Below are 17,886 nucleotides of genomic sequence, written 5' to 3' on the forward strand. Positions count from 1 at the left end.
GACTCTGTCTCAAAATAATCATCATCATCATCATCTAGCTATATGCTGTTTATAAGACACACTAAAACATAAGGACATTCATCAACAAAGCAAAAAGATAGTAAAAATCTACCAGCTAAACTATGCACAACGCTATCAAAAAATTAAAACTTCAATTAAAACAAATTCCCAGAAAAATGTAATAAAAATGACTAACATTAAATAAACAGAAACACTAATAATTCTGTAATTTTTGAAATCTAATCAATAGTTAAGAAATTTTCTCACACAAAAAATGCAAAGTTCAGACAATTTTATAGGCAAGCTCTATCCAGCTTTTAAGGAATAGATTCATTTAAATCTTTTTCTTTTCTTCCAAGACAACAGACAGAGGGAGGGAGAGAAAGCACTCCCTAGTATCTTAGTATCCACAATCTATTAAATATAAAAAGACAATAATCTACTATATAAATGGGCAAAAGACATGAAACAAGCTTTTCACAGAGAGCAATCAGGAATGAATAATAAACATGGGGAAAGATGCTCAGCCTCATTAACATTTAGGAAATACAAAGTTAACTTCCACTCTAGTCAAAATGCAGTAACAGAGGCATGAGTTACCTTCTCTGCCTTAAACTAAAAACCTATATAAAATGTATACAAGGAAGTTTTTCAGATGTTGGACAACAGCCAGTGCAGGACAGTGACTCCTGAGAGATGGAAAACAAAGAAAGCCCTATAATTGCACAAGCTTCTACATGGGGTTTCTAGGCTGTAGCAGTAAGGCTAGGGAAGGGAACCTCCCTGGGTAGAGAATTTAGGGGAGCCAAGGTAAGATTTGCAGGGCAGAATATTGGGTTTCCTTCGAGTCTTCAGCTAAACACCAAGCAGTGTATGCATGTGAGGTAAGGAACAGGAGATACAACTGGGAGCTCAATAGGGCTCAGAAAAGTTCATGTTCCCAACAGACGGAATGGAGAAACCATGTAACCAGGAATATTATTCAGAACGGTATTACCTTCGTAGTGGGTCAAATTAGCCCTAAACTACAGGCTGTCTCAGTCCTGTCTCATTAAGCTTAAATGCAAACTATAAAATGATCGGATTGTTTCCAAGTAACTTTATGTCCCCAAACAGAGTTCAAGATACTTAAATAAAAGAACTCCAGCACCCAATGCTAAAAACAGAAATTACCAGGCATGCAATGAAGGAAGTTACAATCCAATATGGGCAGGGTGGGGGTTGGGGCAGGGTGGGAATCAATCAGTAGAAATAGACCAGAAATGATGCAGATGACAGAATGAGCAAGTACACTGAAAAAGCTATTATCAATACACTCCAGGTGTTAAAAAAAAAAAAATAGAGGAAGGCATGAGCATGTGAAGGAGACACATGGGAGATAAAGACCCAGATAGAACTTCTAAAGACTAAAAATATGTCGGAGGTGAAAAATACCTGGATACAATTAAAAGGAAATTAGATACTTTAGATGGAAAGATTAATAAACAATGAGGACACAGCAGCAGAAACTACTCAACATGAAACACAGAAAGAAAAAGGCTTTTTAAAAAGCTGAACAGAGAATGAGCACACTGGGAGACAATGTTGAGGGGCCTAACGTACATTGAAGTCATTGGAGCCCCAGGAGAGGAGCAGAGAGACGAAAAACGTAATAGAAGAAACAATGTCTCCAAATTTCCAAATTCTATGAAAACCATAAACCCACAGGTAAAATAGCTGCAGCAGAAGAAACATGAAAGAAAAAAAAAAAAAAAAAAAAAACTATAGCAAGCACATCATAATCAAACTTCTTACAATCAGTGATAGAGAGAAAACCTTAAAAGCAGCCAGGAAAAAAATGACATCTTACACGTGGAAGAACAGAGATAACAGTAATCTTGCTGGAAGTCACAGGTAGATACCACTTAACATCCAATAGGCTGGCAAACTTTTAGTGTGAACTTAACAAGTGTTGAAGATGCTATGAAACAAAGGTAACTCACAGTGCCAAGAGGGGTATAAACTAGTACAGCCACTTCAGAATACAAATTTATCATTATTTTATCAATATATCAAGCAATATAACTCCTAGATACAATGTCCACAGCAGCATTGTTTCAACAGCAAAAACAAAAATAAAACTCAAATGTCCATCAAGAGAAGAATGAGTAAGTTGTGGTATATTCATATAATACTATATAGCAATAAAAATGAAAGAAAGTCACAGAAGTAAACAAACATTTTGCCATTTATATAAAATTCAGAAACATACAAAATTAACATTTCGCTTACCGATACATATGTATGTTGTAAAACTATAATAGGCAAATGACAAACACTAAATTCCAAATAATTATTTGAGAGGGAGAGGGCCTTAAGGGACTTCTAAAATGTAGGCAATATTCTGTATCTTAAGCTGGCTGATGAGTACACATATATTTACATTTATTATCCCTTTACTTTATATATACATGTTTATGTGTTTTTGTAGTATGAAATACTTCATTAAAAAAAGAGTGAAAATGTAAAAGACTTCAAAAATGAAGACTACCATTTATGTATAACAATAAAATTACTGTAAAAAAGTATACAAAGAAAATGTTCAATTCTTTATCTTTCAGTGCCCTATATAATCAGTATTAATCTAAAGGGCCATAATCCTAACATGAAAAAAATAACAAGCTTTGACACAAAATCTAAGCATCTGCTTTCCTGGCACTCTTAAGTTAGACAAGAGTAAATGTGTTAGCCACTCAATTCTGCCTCTTCATCTTTCATCTGTACTTAGATTTTTCTTTATCTTTGGATTTCTTTGGACTTCTGCTTCGGTCTCTCTTTTTACTCCTTTCTCTTTCATAAAAATCTGTTTGGTATTTTGACTTGTGACTATTACTGTAATGGCCATCCCTCTCTCGAGATCGGCTGCGACTTCGGTTCTGAGTTCGGTCTCTCTTTTCACTCTTCTGTTTCTCCCAACAGCTTTCTTCTTCTTCATAGTGACCAAACCCCATTTCTCTATAGATATCCTGTCAAAGGAAGGGGGAATTACAAGTGAATCAGTACAATAATCATTTTGTGGGCATTTTCAATTAATAAAACTTAGAAAAGTCTACCATTTGCAAGCTGTTATAACAGCTTAAATGTGAAAACTACCCCTAATGTCAAGAATCTTGTAAATTACAAAGCAATGAAATAATTCAGAAAAAGGTTTAACCATTTTTCTTAACAATGTCATTGCTTTGTATCTACTATTTTGGCTGAAATGAAGGATCAGATCCAAAAATATGGAACGGAAATAGCTCAACTGAAATCAGAACATGTCTTTAGAGCAATCCTGCAATATAAAAAAATCTGATTATGTATAGTCTTATCCCCACCTCCCCACACTTCACTCCCCCAAAATGTGGTCCCATTATTAATCTGCAATGAAACTACTAAAATTCCCGCAAGAATCCTATAAGATATCATTGAAATAACTTAGCAGGAAGAGATCTTAGACAAGTCAGTAAGTCTTAAGCAAGAAAATGGAGGCTGGGTGCGGTGGCTCACGTCTGTAATCCCAGCACTTTAGGAGGCTGAGGTGGTTAGATCACTTGAGGTCAGGAGTTCAAGACCAGCCTGACCAACATGGAGAAACTCTACTAAAAGTACAGAATTAGCCAGGGGTGGGGATGCACGCCTGTAATCCCAGCTACTCGGGAGGCTGAGGCGGGAGAATTACTTGAACCTGGGAGGCAGAGGTTGCAGTGAGCCAAGATTGCCCCACTGCACTCCAGCCTGGGCAACAAGAACGAAACTCCATCTCGAAAAAAGAAAATGGATAATGTATACTTGGGTCTGAGCAATTAATTTTTAAAGTGTTTTATTTTATAACAGCTCCTCTCTACATGTTCAAATACATCTTCCATGTTTAGAAACACAGAAGCTAGAGAGGAGAATGTTTTTTGAGACAAGGTCTTGCTCTGTCTCCCAGGCAGGAATGCAGTGGCACAATCACGGCTCACTGTAACATCAACCTCCCAGGCTCAACCGATCCTTCCCACCTCAGCCTCCCAAGTAGCTGAGACCACAGGCATATGCCATCACCCCTGGCTAATTTTTGCAATTTTTTGTAGAGACAGGGTTTCGTCATGTTGCCCAGGGTGGTCTCAAACTCCTGGGTTCAAGTGATCCCCTCCTACCTCGGCCTCCCAAAGTACTGGGATTACAGGCATGAGCCACTTTACCCAGCTGACTAGGCTTATATTAAAATTATTATAGTTCTTTAAAATGAGTTTTTAAACACTAGTAGAATCCTATGCCCCAAAGATAATAAAAGTGCTACACTTAATTCTTCTCTTAGACCACAACCAATGCTCTTTCAAGAGATACTTTGTAAAATTTAACTTTCTTAAGATTGGCTGGGTGTGGTGGCTCATGCCTGTAATCCCAGTACTTTGGAAGGCCAAGGCAGGTGGATCACTTGAGGTCAGGAGTTCAAGACCAGCCTGGTCAACCTGGTGAAACCCTGTCTCTACTAAAAATACAAAAAATTAGCTGAGTGTGGTGGCAGGCGCCTGTAATCCCAGCTACTCGGGAGGCTGAGGCAGGAGAATCGCTTGAACCTGGGAGGCAGAGGTTGCAGTGAGCCAAGATCACACCACTGCACTCCAGCCTGGGCAACAAGAGTGAAACGCCCTTTCAAAAAAAAAATAAAAAACAAAACAAAAAAAACCTTTCTTAAGATTGCCCAAAGGAAAGGCAAAATCTAAGGACTAAACTCCCAAGGGTCTCAACTCTATCACCAGATACTACTGTAGCAGACATAAATGTCAAGGCTTACAATCCAGAGTGATGAATACCAATGGTTAAGGACTGGGTTTTAAGCAAATTACGTTATTCCATATACTGTCTAGATACTGTACACCTTGAGTTTGACAGTGTGTGAAAACAGATGTAACATGATTGTTATAGTAATAATCAGTGTTTGTGGAATACAATATTATAAACTGATTTGTGATTTTCCACACAATCCCAATAGTTCTTGTCATATTATAAGAGTCCCTGAGATAGAAAAAATGAGTAGGCATTTTGGTTTAGCCCTTTACCATCTATTTTCTAGTAAAATACGGCATTCCTAGATAAAAGAATTTTTGTGCTTCCTATAACACATCCAAAATAGAAATATCCATATACTATTATATCTGTACATCTTGTATGTATTTCTGTATTTGTTGAGACAAACTTTTAAAATGCTGAGACTGCTGGATGATGTATAACTTCATAAAATCCTTAGTATGTTATTACACAAATGGGCACGACACTTAAGTGCTTTGAGTATTTAAAATAGAAAAGATAAAAGATTATGTAGCACTTAGTTCTTTCAAAAAATTGAGGAAGCTGAATATCTGAATTGGACTGAAACTTTAAAATCACTCCTACTTGGGAGTAGTTTTCAAAGCTACCCAAGCTTTGAAGTCAGGTAGATCTGGGTTCAAACAGTCTTTGACATTTAGGAGATGTGTCAAACAAGTACTCCTAAGGTTAGAATAATTAGAGAAGGTTTCATGGAGAAGTTAGGATTTCAGATGAGCCTCAAAGGGTAAGTTAGCTTGGGTCTGAATTGGCTGCAAGAAGGCTAATGAAAGTAGTGTAAGTGAAAACTGGAAAACAAAGAAAACTGAGCCCTGTATGAAGGGGAAAAGTTAAAGTGGCTGAATGAAGCCATGTAAGAGCAGATCCTCTAAGAACACGCTAACAGTGCTAAGAGCTTTAGGAGTGCAATATCCTCATTCTAGAAATAGGGAAAACTGAGACTCAAGAGTTCTGCACAGGTTGGAGATAATTTAACTTGACATCCAAAATTTAAAAATGGGGGAGTGGTATAGAATAATGGGGAAAAAATCCATTATTTCCTGAAAAAATCCATTATACCTGACTGAACCAATTAAATGTTAAAATTCTAGTTCTCCCACTACAAAGGCCTAAGGTCCTGTGGGATCAGTATCTTCATATCTAAATGAATTAGATAAGCTCTAAGTCCTTTTGAGTATGAACTTTTAAAAATTATATTATTTATACATTTAAAACATAAGACAAGATGATTAAACTACCATGTGGCAAAAAAAAGAAAAAAAAAACGAAGAACACAAAATGGCCAATTTAAAGCAATTAACTTAACCTAGCAAATGACTTGATATAAGCAATCAAAAAAAGTCTAATCTAATTAAAAGCTATCCTTGCTCAGGTCTCTGGGACTAAATCAAAGATCTGGTTAAATCTTAGTCGCCAAGATAACATTAAATCATGAAAATGACAGCAAAAGTACAGTCAAGAATACAAACATTATGAAAACCCCAGTGGAAAACTGACAACCAGCATGAATACTTCTCAGCAAGGCAACCCCCAGTTGAACACTCATTTCCTGTAACCTCAGTAAAACCCAAACCTCAACAACACAAAAACCATCGCTGGAATTAAGACATGAGGTGGAAAATTAAACGTTTTCGAATTGATTAGTAAGGCTAGCTACTCAATAAAAAACAAAGAATTTGAAGAAATAAGTTAAAATACTCTTGGGAAACCAGACTCACCAAGCAAAACACCAACAGGAAAATATGAACTATAGCTGAAATTTGTCTAGTACTGAAAATTCTCTTTAATGAATTTTAAAAAATAAAAAGGAAAACAATCAAAATAATAAAAAATCAGGGGCCATTAAAATCTTAAATACTGATGCCGAGTTTTATTAGAAAGGAGAAAATTAATGTAGCTATATTATTAAATCAAAGTATACAATTTTTTAAAATTTAATATGCTTTAAGGGGAGAAGTTAGGAGATCATTATTCAGAATTTAATAATTTTATAGTTAATATTGCCTTAAAATTAAAACTTAAAATTGCCTTAAAATCTTTTAAAAAATACTCATAGCATTCCCCCAAAATCTTGATGCTTTTACTTCAAGCAAAATGAAAAGGATATTTGCTGCTGTAAGGTTTCAAGTAATCAAAGAGCAGAATCAAAAAGATTCACACAAAAAAACACAACCAGTCTGCTTTTTTGTAGCCCTCTGATTATCTCAAACACACCAATGTTTATTTATCTCAGGTTTAAATTCATTGACAGTTCCACGTACAAGTGCAGGATGAAAAGCTGGAGCTGAAAGCAGCACACGGAGGGGGAAAGAATTCGGAGTTTTTAGTGGAAAGCGTGCTAAACATTCACAGGAATGTGATGCAGCCACCAGTAAAGAAGACTGATGTGAACTTAGACTAAAGTAATAGAGTATAGATATTTAAGAAAGAGGAGATGTGTTCCTATTAGATCACATTGGAATATTATACTATGGGACAAATTTTATTAAAATAACATTAGAGTTTAGGAAAGAAAACTGACGAGAATATACCCCAGATAAGAAGAGGAACAAGAGTAGTTAGGAGTCCAAGTATGAAATTAAACTGTGGTTCCACTACTTACTAGCTGTGTAAAACTATGGGCAAGTAACAATTTTTTGTTCTCACTTTGTTGTGTGAAAGGGGGATAAAAGAACCCACCTCACATTGTAAGGACCCAAAAATGTTAACTACTACTACTTTTTCTTTTTCTTTTATTTAAATTTTTTTTTAAAGACAGGGCCTCCTATGTTGCCCAGGCTGGTCTTGAACTCTGGGATCAAGTGATTCTCCTGCCTCAGCCTCCCAACATGCTGGGATTACAAGCATAAGCCACTGCACCTAGCCTACTACTACTTTTATTATCACCACTGATTCATGTGAGAAATATTTGCAGGAACCAACAAAAGTATGGCCTAAAAATGGGATGAGCCATGAATGATGGCAATCTTTAAACAGCTAAAAGGCTATAGAAAGAAGAAATTATCTCTCTGCTGGATTATAGCAAAGAGCTAAGTACATATATCAAATATTTACTTGCTAAATTTTTTTAAATCAATAACCCATAAACACATAAAATAGTTACCCACAGAGGGAAGAAGGAAAAGGGGAGGGAACAAGAATAGAAGCTAGGTTCTCTAAATGTACCATTTTGTAGATTTCACTTTGGAAACAGTTTTTAAAACTACAAAACAAAAAATTGTTAAAGCAACCCTTAAACATTTAAAAAAAAAAAAAAAAAAAGAAGAAGCAAGGCCGGGTGTGGTGGCTCACACCTGTAATCCCAGCACTCTGGGAAGGTGAGGCGGGCGGATCACAAGGTCAGGAGTTCGAGACTAGCCTGGCCAACTTGGTGAAACTCCGTCTCTACTAAAAATACAAAAATTAGCCAGGCATGGTGGCAGGTGCCTGTAATCCCAGCTACTCGGGAGGCTGAGGCAGGAGAATCACTTGAACCCAGGAGGCGGAGGTTGCAGTGAGCCGAGATTACACCATTGCACTCCAGCCTAGACAGAGCAAAACTCCATCTCAAAAAAAAGAAGAAAGAAAACAATTTAACTGAAATATGAACCTAGTTAATGTCATAATATCATAACCACAGAGAGAAACTATTCCAAGTAACTCTAAAACTAGTAATTTGCTTTATCAGTTAAGAAAGAAAAAAAAAAGTAGTAACAATAATAGCCAGTGTAGAAAATGTTTGCACACGCATTTTTTTTCACTGAATCTTAACAACATGCCTGTGAAGTATTTCTCACCTTTCACAGAGGATGAAACTGTGGCTCTGAAAGTTAAAGAACTTGTCAAGGTCGCTTTGATGGCCAGCAGTATAGAAATGTAAATCTAGCTCTCCTGAGAGCAAATCCTTGACTCTGCCTATCATACTACATTTCTCTATTTCTCCATCTTTGCTTGACATTCTCACCATCCTGAGTTCCCTCCCTTCTCACCTCAGCCCACTGAAATCCTTCTCATCCACCAGGGCTCAGCACAAATGCCTCCATGTGGTAAAACAAAAGCAAGGAGCTCTGATGTTAAAAAAAAAAAAAAAATTTTTTGGAGACGCCATCTGGCTCCATCGCCCAGGCTAGAGTGCAGTGGCACCATCTGGGCTCACTGCAGCCTCTACCTCCTGGGCTCAAGTGATCCTCCCAAGTAGCTGAGACCACAGGTGCACTGACCACCACGCCTGGCTAACTTTTGTGTGTGTGTGTATTTTTTGTAGAGATGGGGATTTCACCATGTTGCCCAGGCTGGTCTCGAACTCTTGAGCTCAAGCGATCTACCTGCCTTGGCCTCCCAAAGTGCTAGTATTACAGGTGTGAGCCACCGTACCTGGCCTGTAAATTGTTTTTTATTTAACTAAGAACCAAACCACAGATTGGAAATAATCACTTTTCTTCACAATAAATTTTCTTTTGGGAATTTTTATTATATATTTTTTAAATGTGCTGTTCAGGAGAACTTTTAGCATGCTAAAGTTAATTATCAGTGCTGTTTTTCTTATATACGATATAAGATGGCAGCATATAAATGTTTTATGGGACTTAAAATCTCAAGAACCCTTATGTGCTACAGATAACACTTGGTGATAAATTAAGCAGATAAATGACAAAATCTTTATCAGCACAACCACACTTGTTTCTGATGGGAATAAATGAGTATCCACAGGTATGGAAATCACTCTTGCTTCACGGTGTGGAAGTATTTGATACATAATGTCAAAAATGATCTTTTATCATTTGTGATAAATATTTTTGAAAATTAAAATCCAGTACCCCAGTGCAACCATTCTGCTTCTTAGAACAAACCTATCTCTGCTTAGAACTATCCCTTACCTCCTAAATTATATCACTAAGACATTATTTACAGAGGGATAAAATATTTATTTCTTCACATCTAAGTCTGGACATTAGAGGTACCTGATTAGTATTTTTGATTGGTATATAGTCCTCATCTTCTTTCTCTTCAGAGCAGTGACGGGTTTTCTTCTTGTGTTTTTTACTTGTGTGTGAGTGACCTGATTTTGAGTCTTCGGCCTGCTCATCTAATATAAGATCATATTTTGCACTGCAGTAGTTAGTTAAGGATAAATGTGATAAATAATACTGGTAAGACATCAAAACTTAAGATCTGGTAAACAAAAGAGGTCATAAGGCTAAAAGTAACTTTAAAGCAAACAGCATTTCAAAAGAGTAGAGTACATTTCTAAAGCAACACTAAAATTTTCTTTCATTATGTAGTCAGGAGAAATGGAAAGAATCCTAATCCTAAACAATCTTAAAATAACGACTAGTACGCAAAAAAAAAAAAAAAAAAAAAAAAAAAGAAGAAAAAATAAATGTATTTGTCAATAATTTAAAAAATTTAAATTTAGAAAATGAGGGACATCTTTAACTAGAAAAAATGATTACAAATTCCAATGCCCAGAAAAGCTATACAAGATAACAGGTATATTCGTATGTCTCTTCTTTTAGGTCAATCCTACAAGAGGAAATTCAGCAATGCATATCAAGTTATCATGTTTAAATTCTTTTCTTTTTTTTTATTTTTTTGGGACAGAGTCTTGCCCTGTCACCCAGCCTGGAGTGCAACAGCATGATCTCGGCTTACTGCAACCTCCGCCTCCCAGGTTCAAGCAATTCTCCTGCCTCAGCCTCCTGAGTAGCTGGGACTACAGGCACGCGCCACCACGCCCAGCTAACTTTTGTATCTTTAGTAGAAATGGGGCTTCCCATGTTTACCAGGCTGGTCTCGAACACCTGACCTTGTGATCCGCCTGCCTCGGCCTCTCAAAGTGCCGGGATTACAGGTGTGAGCCACCACACCTGCCCATCATGTTTAAATTCTAATAAGAATTTATGAATAAAGTTAAATGAACAAAAATATACATAATAGCCAGGCATGGTGGCTCACGCCTGTAATCCCAGCACTTTGGGAAGCCAAGGCGGGCAACTCACTCGAGGCCAGGAGTTTCAGACCAGCACGGCCAACATGATGAACCCCATCTCTACTAAAAATACAAAATTAGCCGGGCATGGTGGCGCAACCTATAACCCCAGCTACCCAGGAGGCTAAGGCAGCAAAACTGTTTGAACTTAGGAGGCAGAGACTTTCATGAGCCAACGTTGTACTACTGCACTCCAGCCTGGACAGAGCGGAACTCAGTCCCAAAATATATATATATATGCATAAAAGGACTACTTTTAGTAGCAAAGTGGTAACAACAAAATATCCAGTAATAAAGACATACTTAAATGTATTATAGTACTTCAATAAGATATATTATAAAGGAAGTTATCAACAATGATAAATGCTACAGAAAAAAAGCCCTAGAAAGGTGTTTATGAAAATTAACGTAGAAAGATTAAAGCAAAAACTACATATACCATACAACGATTATAACTTTACATAAGACAAAGGCTTGAAAGAAACAAGGAGAAATAAAAACAATCATGTGTCTAAGTGAAGCTATGAGTGAATCTTTTTAAATTTCATATAAATGTGTTAAAATTTTTTAATGTTTTAATTCAGAGATAAGTATTTTCTTAAATATACTATAACAGAATAAGAGAAAATATAAAATAGTTACAATTTCTGCTGAAAATAATCTCAACCTCAAATGTGGTTTCTGAGGAAGGCTGACATGGGCTGGAATAGTGGTTTTCCTAAGAAAGCTTATGAGGAAGCCCAACAGGCAGAGCTATGCTAGCTACATGTGGAACCACAGTAAACGCAGACACACTTCCCTCAGGACTAGAGGCTCGTGTCTGCTTCACAACGCCACAGCTCAACACTTTCCGCAGGAATGTCTCACTTCTACATAAGATCAAATGAAAGACACTGTCCCTCCTAGCTTTCCATGAGATGGCTAAAGAGGGTTAGTCAGCTTGTACCATTCGATTACGACTCTGTTATCTCCAACTTCCCTCCTTCTACTATGCTACGCTGTTTCCAGGGCATCTTCTGGATCTTGCCTTTTCCAGATACACATTCCATAGCTCCTGCCTATGATTTCATTCTAATGTGTGCTCTGCACATGCTGCTCTCTCTGTCCAAATTCTTAAGAGCAGTGTTTTTCTTTTTTTTTTTTTTTCTGAGACTCAGTCTTGCTCTGTTGCCCAGGCTGGAGTGCAGTGGCCCGATCTTGGCTCCTGCAACCTCCCCATCCAGGGTTCAAGCAATTCTCCTGCTCAGCCTCCCAAGTAGCTGTGATTACAGGTGTGCACCACCACACCCAGCTAATTTTTGTATTTTTAGTCGAGACAGGGTTTCGCCATGTTGTCCAGGCTGGTCTCAAACTCCTGACCTCAAGTGATCCACCCGTCTTGGTCTCCCAAAGTGCTGGGATTACAGGCGTGAGCCACTGCACCCAGCTCAGAGCAGTGTTTTTCAAACTGATGACTATAATCCATCAATGGGGTACAAAATCTATTTAGTAAGCCACAACAGCACTTAAAAAAAAAAATAGAAATACAGTATATGCCACCTAAAAAAATTTTTTTATTCTATTAACCTTTTGGTTCAAGTGTGTGTGTGTGTATGAATGATTATACCACGACTGTACTGGGTTAAGATAAAAACTGTATTTTTAAATTTTTTTCATTTTTTTGAGATGGAGTTTCACTCTTGTTGCCCAGGCTGGAGTGCAATGGCGCGACATCAGCTCACCACAACCTCTGCCTCCTGGGTTCAGGCAATTCTCCTGCCTCAGCCTCCTGAATAGGTGGGATTACAGGTATCCGCCACTACACCTGGCTAATTTTTTGTATTTTTAGTAGAGATGGGGTTTCTGCATGTTGGCCAAGCTGGTCTTGAACTCTCGACCTCAGGTGATTTGCCCACCTCAGCCTCCCAAAGTGCTGGGATTACAGGCATGAGCCACTGCACCCAGCCTATTTCTTAAATGATGGATCATACGAAAGAACACAGCACTCCACCTCAGCCCTCCTATCTCCCATATTAGCGTCGCAGCTTTGTCACTTTTTTCAGTGTTGAGGGTATTCTCTAACCTCTCAACCCTTATTATGAGTCCCATATCCCTTTGCAATATTTATTTGCCATAATTTAGACATATTTAGAATGGTAATTATTTGGTGTTTGTTCTTTTCCCCACTCCAACAATAAAATGTAAGCTCTGTGTGGGCAGGAACTGAATACCTTTCATTGCTAAACTGGGTATGTGACAGATGCTAACTATGTATCTGTTGATTACTTGTCATACCCTCAAGACACTTGTTATATCTCCTGCTTTCTCATTTACCCACTATCTTGTACTTACCACTAAAATCAACAATTTTAGAAGACATCAAATCCCTCTCCCTTTGAATAAAACACAAATCTGTGAGCTCACTGCCCTCTTTTCTCCAATTTCTTCCCTGAGGTCTAGTTGGGCCAAGTTATTTCCTTCTTCTACTTCTATTTTTGATTCTTCTTCTTAATAACCTATATTTTTCAGTAATTTCTTTCTCTTAAGGCCCATAAAGTAGATGACACCATGCCTTCTTAATTGTCTTAAGACAACTTATCTCCACATCAGACTAGCCCCTAATGGCATTTCTCTCTTTTGCATCAACTTCAAAAGGCTAGAAGCTACACGATTCCATATAGATATATGTGTGGTTATTTCAATTAACTAAAATTAAAGAAAACTTAAAATTCCCCTTCTTCCAGCTACAGTTATTAGTAATAAGCCTAAATTTAATTTCAAAGATTCGGCAAATAAATATCAAATGTATTCCATTCATACCTTTTATGATTTTGAGCTTTCAATCATATGCCCTTGAATGTTGATTTTTTCCTGACCAAATCTCAGCTTCTTGTTTGGTCTGTCTGCATGTGAAAGCCTCTCCTCATGCTGATTTTATCATCTTTCTTCAGACTTGATACAACTCTAACACCTCAAAATGCTTTATGCATTGCAGACAGTCAACACATCTTAAAACATGAATATAGACCAGGTCAATCTGATATTCATCTTTCTTGACGAGTACTTGGAAAAGAAATGTCTACATGTGTGGGAAAAAAATCCCTGAAATACCAATAGAAACTAGGAAACAGAGACCCCATTTACCAGAAAGAATCACAAAATAACTCTTGCAATGTGTGGAGTGATATATTTACAATGGGAAAAATTAGTGAATAAATTTAAATGTCATAATATAAACTGTATGTTTCAATACTTTTTACATATCTCAATCTAAAACTTGGAAGAACCTGAAGTAAATGGTCAAGTCAAAGGATCTTTTTAATCCTATAAAAGTGAACTCTTACACTCAGTAGAAGCCCAATAAATATTTGTTGTTGAAATTACAACATACTATACCGAAAGAAGTAACCTAACTTTGTAACAGAGAACAACATGATTTTATTATCTAAATAAGGAAGTTAAACATAAGAATGGTTAGCACAAAAGATTCAGCTTACCAATAATAAATTTTTGATTATAACAAATAGAAAACACTACAATTACATATAGAAAATATAAAGCTAGTGTTACAGCTCTTTTAGAATCTGTCTAGTAGGCTTTCCGGTTTTTGCAGGAAAGTCTCCCCAAAAAGAAAATACAAATCTTACCTGAACATCTTCTGAGAATATGGTAAGTAGGAAAGTACTTAACCTAGAGTAAGAAGGTATTAATAAAAGAATTAGGCTACAGATTTCTTTCAACCTTAACTTACTCCATACACTAGAGTATAGTGAAAAAGCAAAGTATATGTAAGATCTTGAAAAGAGATGATGATAAACTAAGTTACTTCCTCACAAACAATCTGGATTCAGGAACTTTGTCTTCTATAGCTTTTGTGACTGTTCATAACACACCACACAGTACTCTACACATAGCAGATGGTCAATACATATTAACTAAGTGATTCTTGGTAAGGATACTCCTGTTTGGGCTTTACTTTATCTTTCAGAACCAAATTAGATGGTTTATCCTGTTCTTTTTCATACTCCTTGAAATCACTCTTGGTGTATTTCCCACCTATTTATTAAGAAAAGAAAAAAAGAGCTTAGTAAAAAAACCATCTAGTTAATCAAGAACAATAATTATTTTATAAAAGGTATAAGAGCTATTTTATAAATGGCATATATCGAGAGACAGAGAAAGGGAACAAAAGCTTGTTCCCTTTGCCATTACTAATTTAACTGAAATCAGATATCCATTTTGCTAGGTAGCCACATGCTGCCATCTAACGATATATGTGAATATTACAACATCAAACTTTCAAATAAATTACACACAAACACAGTGTTTAAGCAGAGCCATTGAGCCCATGAGAACAGTAAGTCCAATGGAAAACTGAGGATTTGGGACCTGAGTTTAAGATCTGAAAGACTTAAGTTTGGGAGAAGTGAGACTTTAAGAGACCTTTTAAAGATCTAACAAGATAGTGTGTGCCTGTAATCCCAGCTACTCCAGAGGCTGAGGCAGGAGAATCACGTGACCCTGGGAGGCAGAGGTTGCAGTGAGCTGCAATTGTGCCACTGCACTCCAGGCTGAGCGACAGTAAGAAACTTTGTTTCAAAACTGTCTATATCTATATCTATATCTATATCTATATCTATATCTATATCTAACAAGAGATACTGTGCTGCCAAATGGCAACAGAGCATCAGGCAAACAGAAGAGGGCAGGATGTGCAGAAGATCACCAAACAGCTGTGAGAGGAGAAAGTGGGTAATAGCACCAAAGACAAACTGTCTCGACTTTGAAATTCTAACTTAGGGGCAACTTTATTCCTCCCAAGTGCCAAAAATCCCTTCAGGAAAATAGGACCTACTGCTACATCCTAACTAGCTTGGTAGCACTGAAAGGAAGAGCATTCAATGCAGCCTCTCTACTCTCAAGCCTAGTCGCCTACCAGATGAGAATTCAATTCTCAAGTCTCCTACCAGATGAGAATTCAATTCGTATCCACATCCCAGACCTGTTGACGGCCCTGCCTTTCCTATCCCTCAACTATACCACCAGGAAATGCTTTTGTAGAAAGGCTTCCTACAGAAGGGTCCTAGATTAAACGTACAAGTAAAACAAACTGGAGTTATAGAGAGAGGTTTTGACTGGGAATCCTATATAGACCTTGATTGTCAGGGTTTTAAAGGGCTTACCCCTACGGGATAAGCAAAAAAGACAAGATCAATCTATTTGGCAATTCCAGAGACTCCAGAAACAAAAATGGCCAGCAATGTTTCCCATAAATGTGAAACAGACTACTGCAAGAGTTAAAATAACTCGTAACGGTAACAAACAGCCATCATTTATCATTGAAAAATTATTTGCCATCTGCCTGCCATTAAAATAAGTCTCACTATGGATGAGGCAGTTACCATATAACAGAAAGGGGAGCACATTAATATAAGAGGTTCTTGACTGTAGTGGGAGGTCCTAGGTAAAACACCACTTCTCTGCAATTCATTATCTTTATTTACATTGTCTTCATTTATAAACTGAAAATAATATCAACATTTCACAGAGTTACTGGAATCATCAGACTATAAAGGAAAGTACTTAGTGCTGTGAATGACACATTATACACGTTAAAGTTATAAATCTGAATCAACTGCATATATAATTATCTCAAAATTAACTGAGATTAAACTGTATGTTTATGATGGCATGTACAAAACCAAAGCCTCTCCCTCCTATATGACATTTTATCTTAGGAAAAAACATGAAGAAATTTATTTAAAAGTAATAAGAAAGTAGTATTATTTATTCAGTGGGTGGATAGGCTGAGAAGAAGACAGGATTGAGAGGGTAAAAAAACAAACCAAACTTAGAGTCTGTCTAAATCTTCCATGTATGTACTCTAGGTAAATCATGTCTCAAGATTATGCCTCAAATTCCATATCTATAATGAGGAATCATAATACTTATTTCATACACTTCCCAAATGATACAATTAAACTAGCTCTTTGCAAGCAAAGCTCTACATAAGAGCCACTTGGCATTACTACTGGCCTGAACTACACTGCATCAGGCCAGCAGCTCACCAAGACTTCCGAATACACTTATTGGAATCTTTTGTTCACAAAGTTGTAATTATCCTACATGAAAAAAATCTTAGTACTTCAATTTAGTTTTCACAAATCACTCAAACAGCACTGTCAAAAACTAGCCAACTGTTGTAGAAGGAGGTAAGGTTTCATGGAAGAAACTAATAGTACATGGAACTCCAATCCAAGTCACCCTCTCCCTTATCACAGAGATCACGGCTTCCACTGAGCAGTCCTTGCCTACTTTAGTCACACTAATAATTTCTTCCTTCTCTAAACTCCCATAAGGTAACAGAATCTACCAAACAATTCAGCAATTCACAACTAGTGTTTTTCTTTCTTACTAAAAACAGACAAAAAAAAAAAGTCCATTAAAGTCATGGGAAATGAGTGTTATAGAAAAAGAAAGTAACCCTAAAATTCCCAGTAAAATTCAGCATTACATGAGTAACTACCAAAGTGAGACCTTTTAAAAACACTGCATCAAAAACCAAAAATTCGTATTATTTCAACATATGAAAGACCCAACTTTAAGACTGACATGCTACCAGGAATGTATTTCACATATATGCATATGTGGGAAATGTAATACGTACAAGGGTGGAACATACTGCTAGGGATATGAAAGAGTAAAAATTCAGAAAACCCATTAACAGGGCTGGTTCATTTTATATACTGATATGAACTGATCTCTTAGATAAACTGTTAATTGAAAAGTGCAATGTACAAAAACAGTATGTATAGACTGCATCCTTTGTATTTTCCTTTGTAAAAGAAGAAAATCATATATATATATACACACACACATACACATACATATGTGCACATATGTATTCAAAGAATGTAGGAGAAAGTTAGTACCAATAGGTAATAATGGTTACCTGGAAGAGAAATTAGATAGATGAGGAGCAGGAATGAATGAGACTTTTATCTACCTTTCCATGGACCTTTTCTATTTTGCATCATACGACAACTAAAACAAACTTAAAAAAATTTAAGTTGTGCACCTAAAAGACTCAAAACACCATAAAGTCA

At 36.7% G+C, this 17,886-nt stretch overlaps 1 protein-coding gene and 1 non-coding gene across 4 annotated transcripts in view; one reads left to right on the forward strand and one right to left on the reverse strand.

Moving 5' to 3' along the window:
- Positions 1 to 277: 277 nt before the first annotated feature.
- Positions 278 to 17,886, reverse strand: part of PPIL4 (peptidylprolyl isomerase like 4) — a 42,772-nt gene continuing 25,163 nt past the window's right edge. Inside the window, exons 11-13 of one of the 3 annotated variants that reach the window (XM_005552094.4) lie at positions 14,740 to 14,836; positions 9,774 to 9,921; positions 278 to 3,005 (exon numbers count right to left, since the gene is read on the reverse strand). In XM_005552094.4, the coding sequence (XP_005552151.1) occupies positions 2,754 to 3,005; positions 9,774 to 9,921; positions 14,740 to 14,836 (497 nt within the window). In that variant the 3' untranslated portion in view covers positions 278 to 2,753. Of the gene's footprint in view, positions 3,006 to 9,773; positions 9,922 to 13,600; positions 14,837 to 17,886 lie in introns of all 3 variants that reach the window. The other 2 variants (XM_074037214.1, XR_006697706.3) reach the window with 2 other exon arrangements.
- Positions 14,342 to 14,403, forward strand: LOC123573204 (U7 small nuclear RNA). Its single transcript, XR_006697935.1, has one exon. It is a non-coding gene; the product is annotated as a U7 small nuclear RNA (small nuclear RNA).

Source organism: Macaca fascicularis, chromosome 4 (assembly GCF_037993035.2).
Source record: "Macaca fascicularis isolate 582-1 chromosome 4, T2T-MFA8v1.1".
In the NCBI taxonomy this organism is placed as follows: domain Eukaryota; kingdom Metazoa; phylum Chordata; class Mammalia; order Primates; family Cercopithecidae; genus Macaca; species Macaca fascicularis.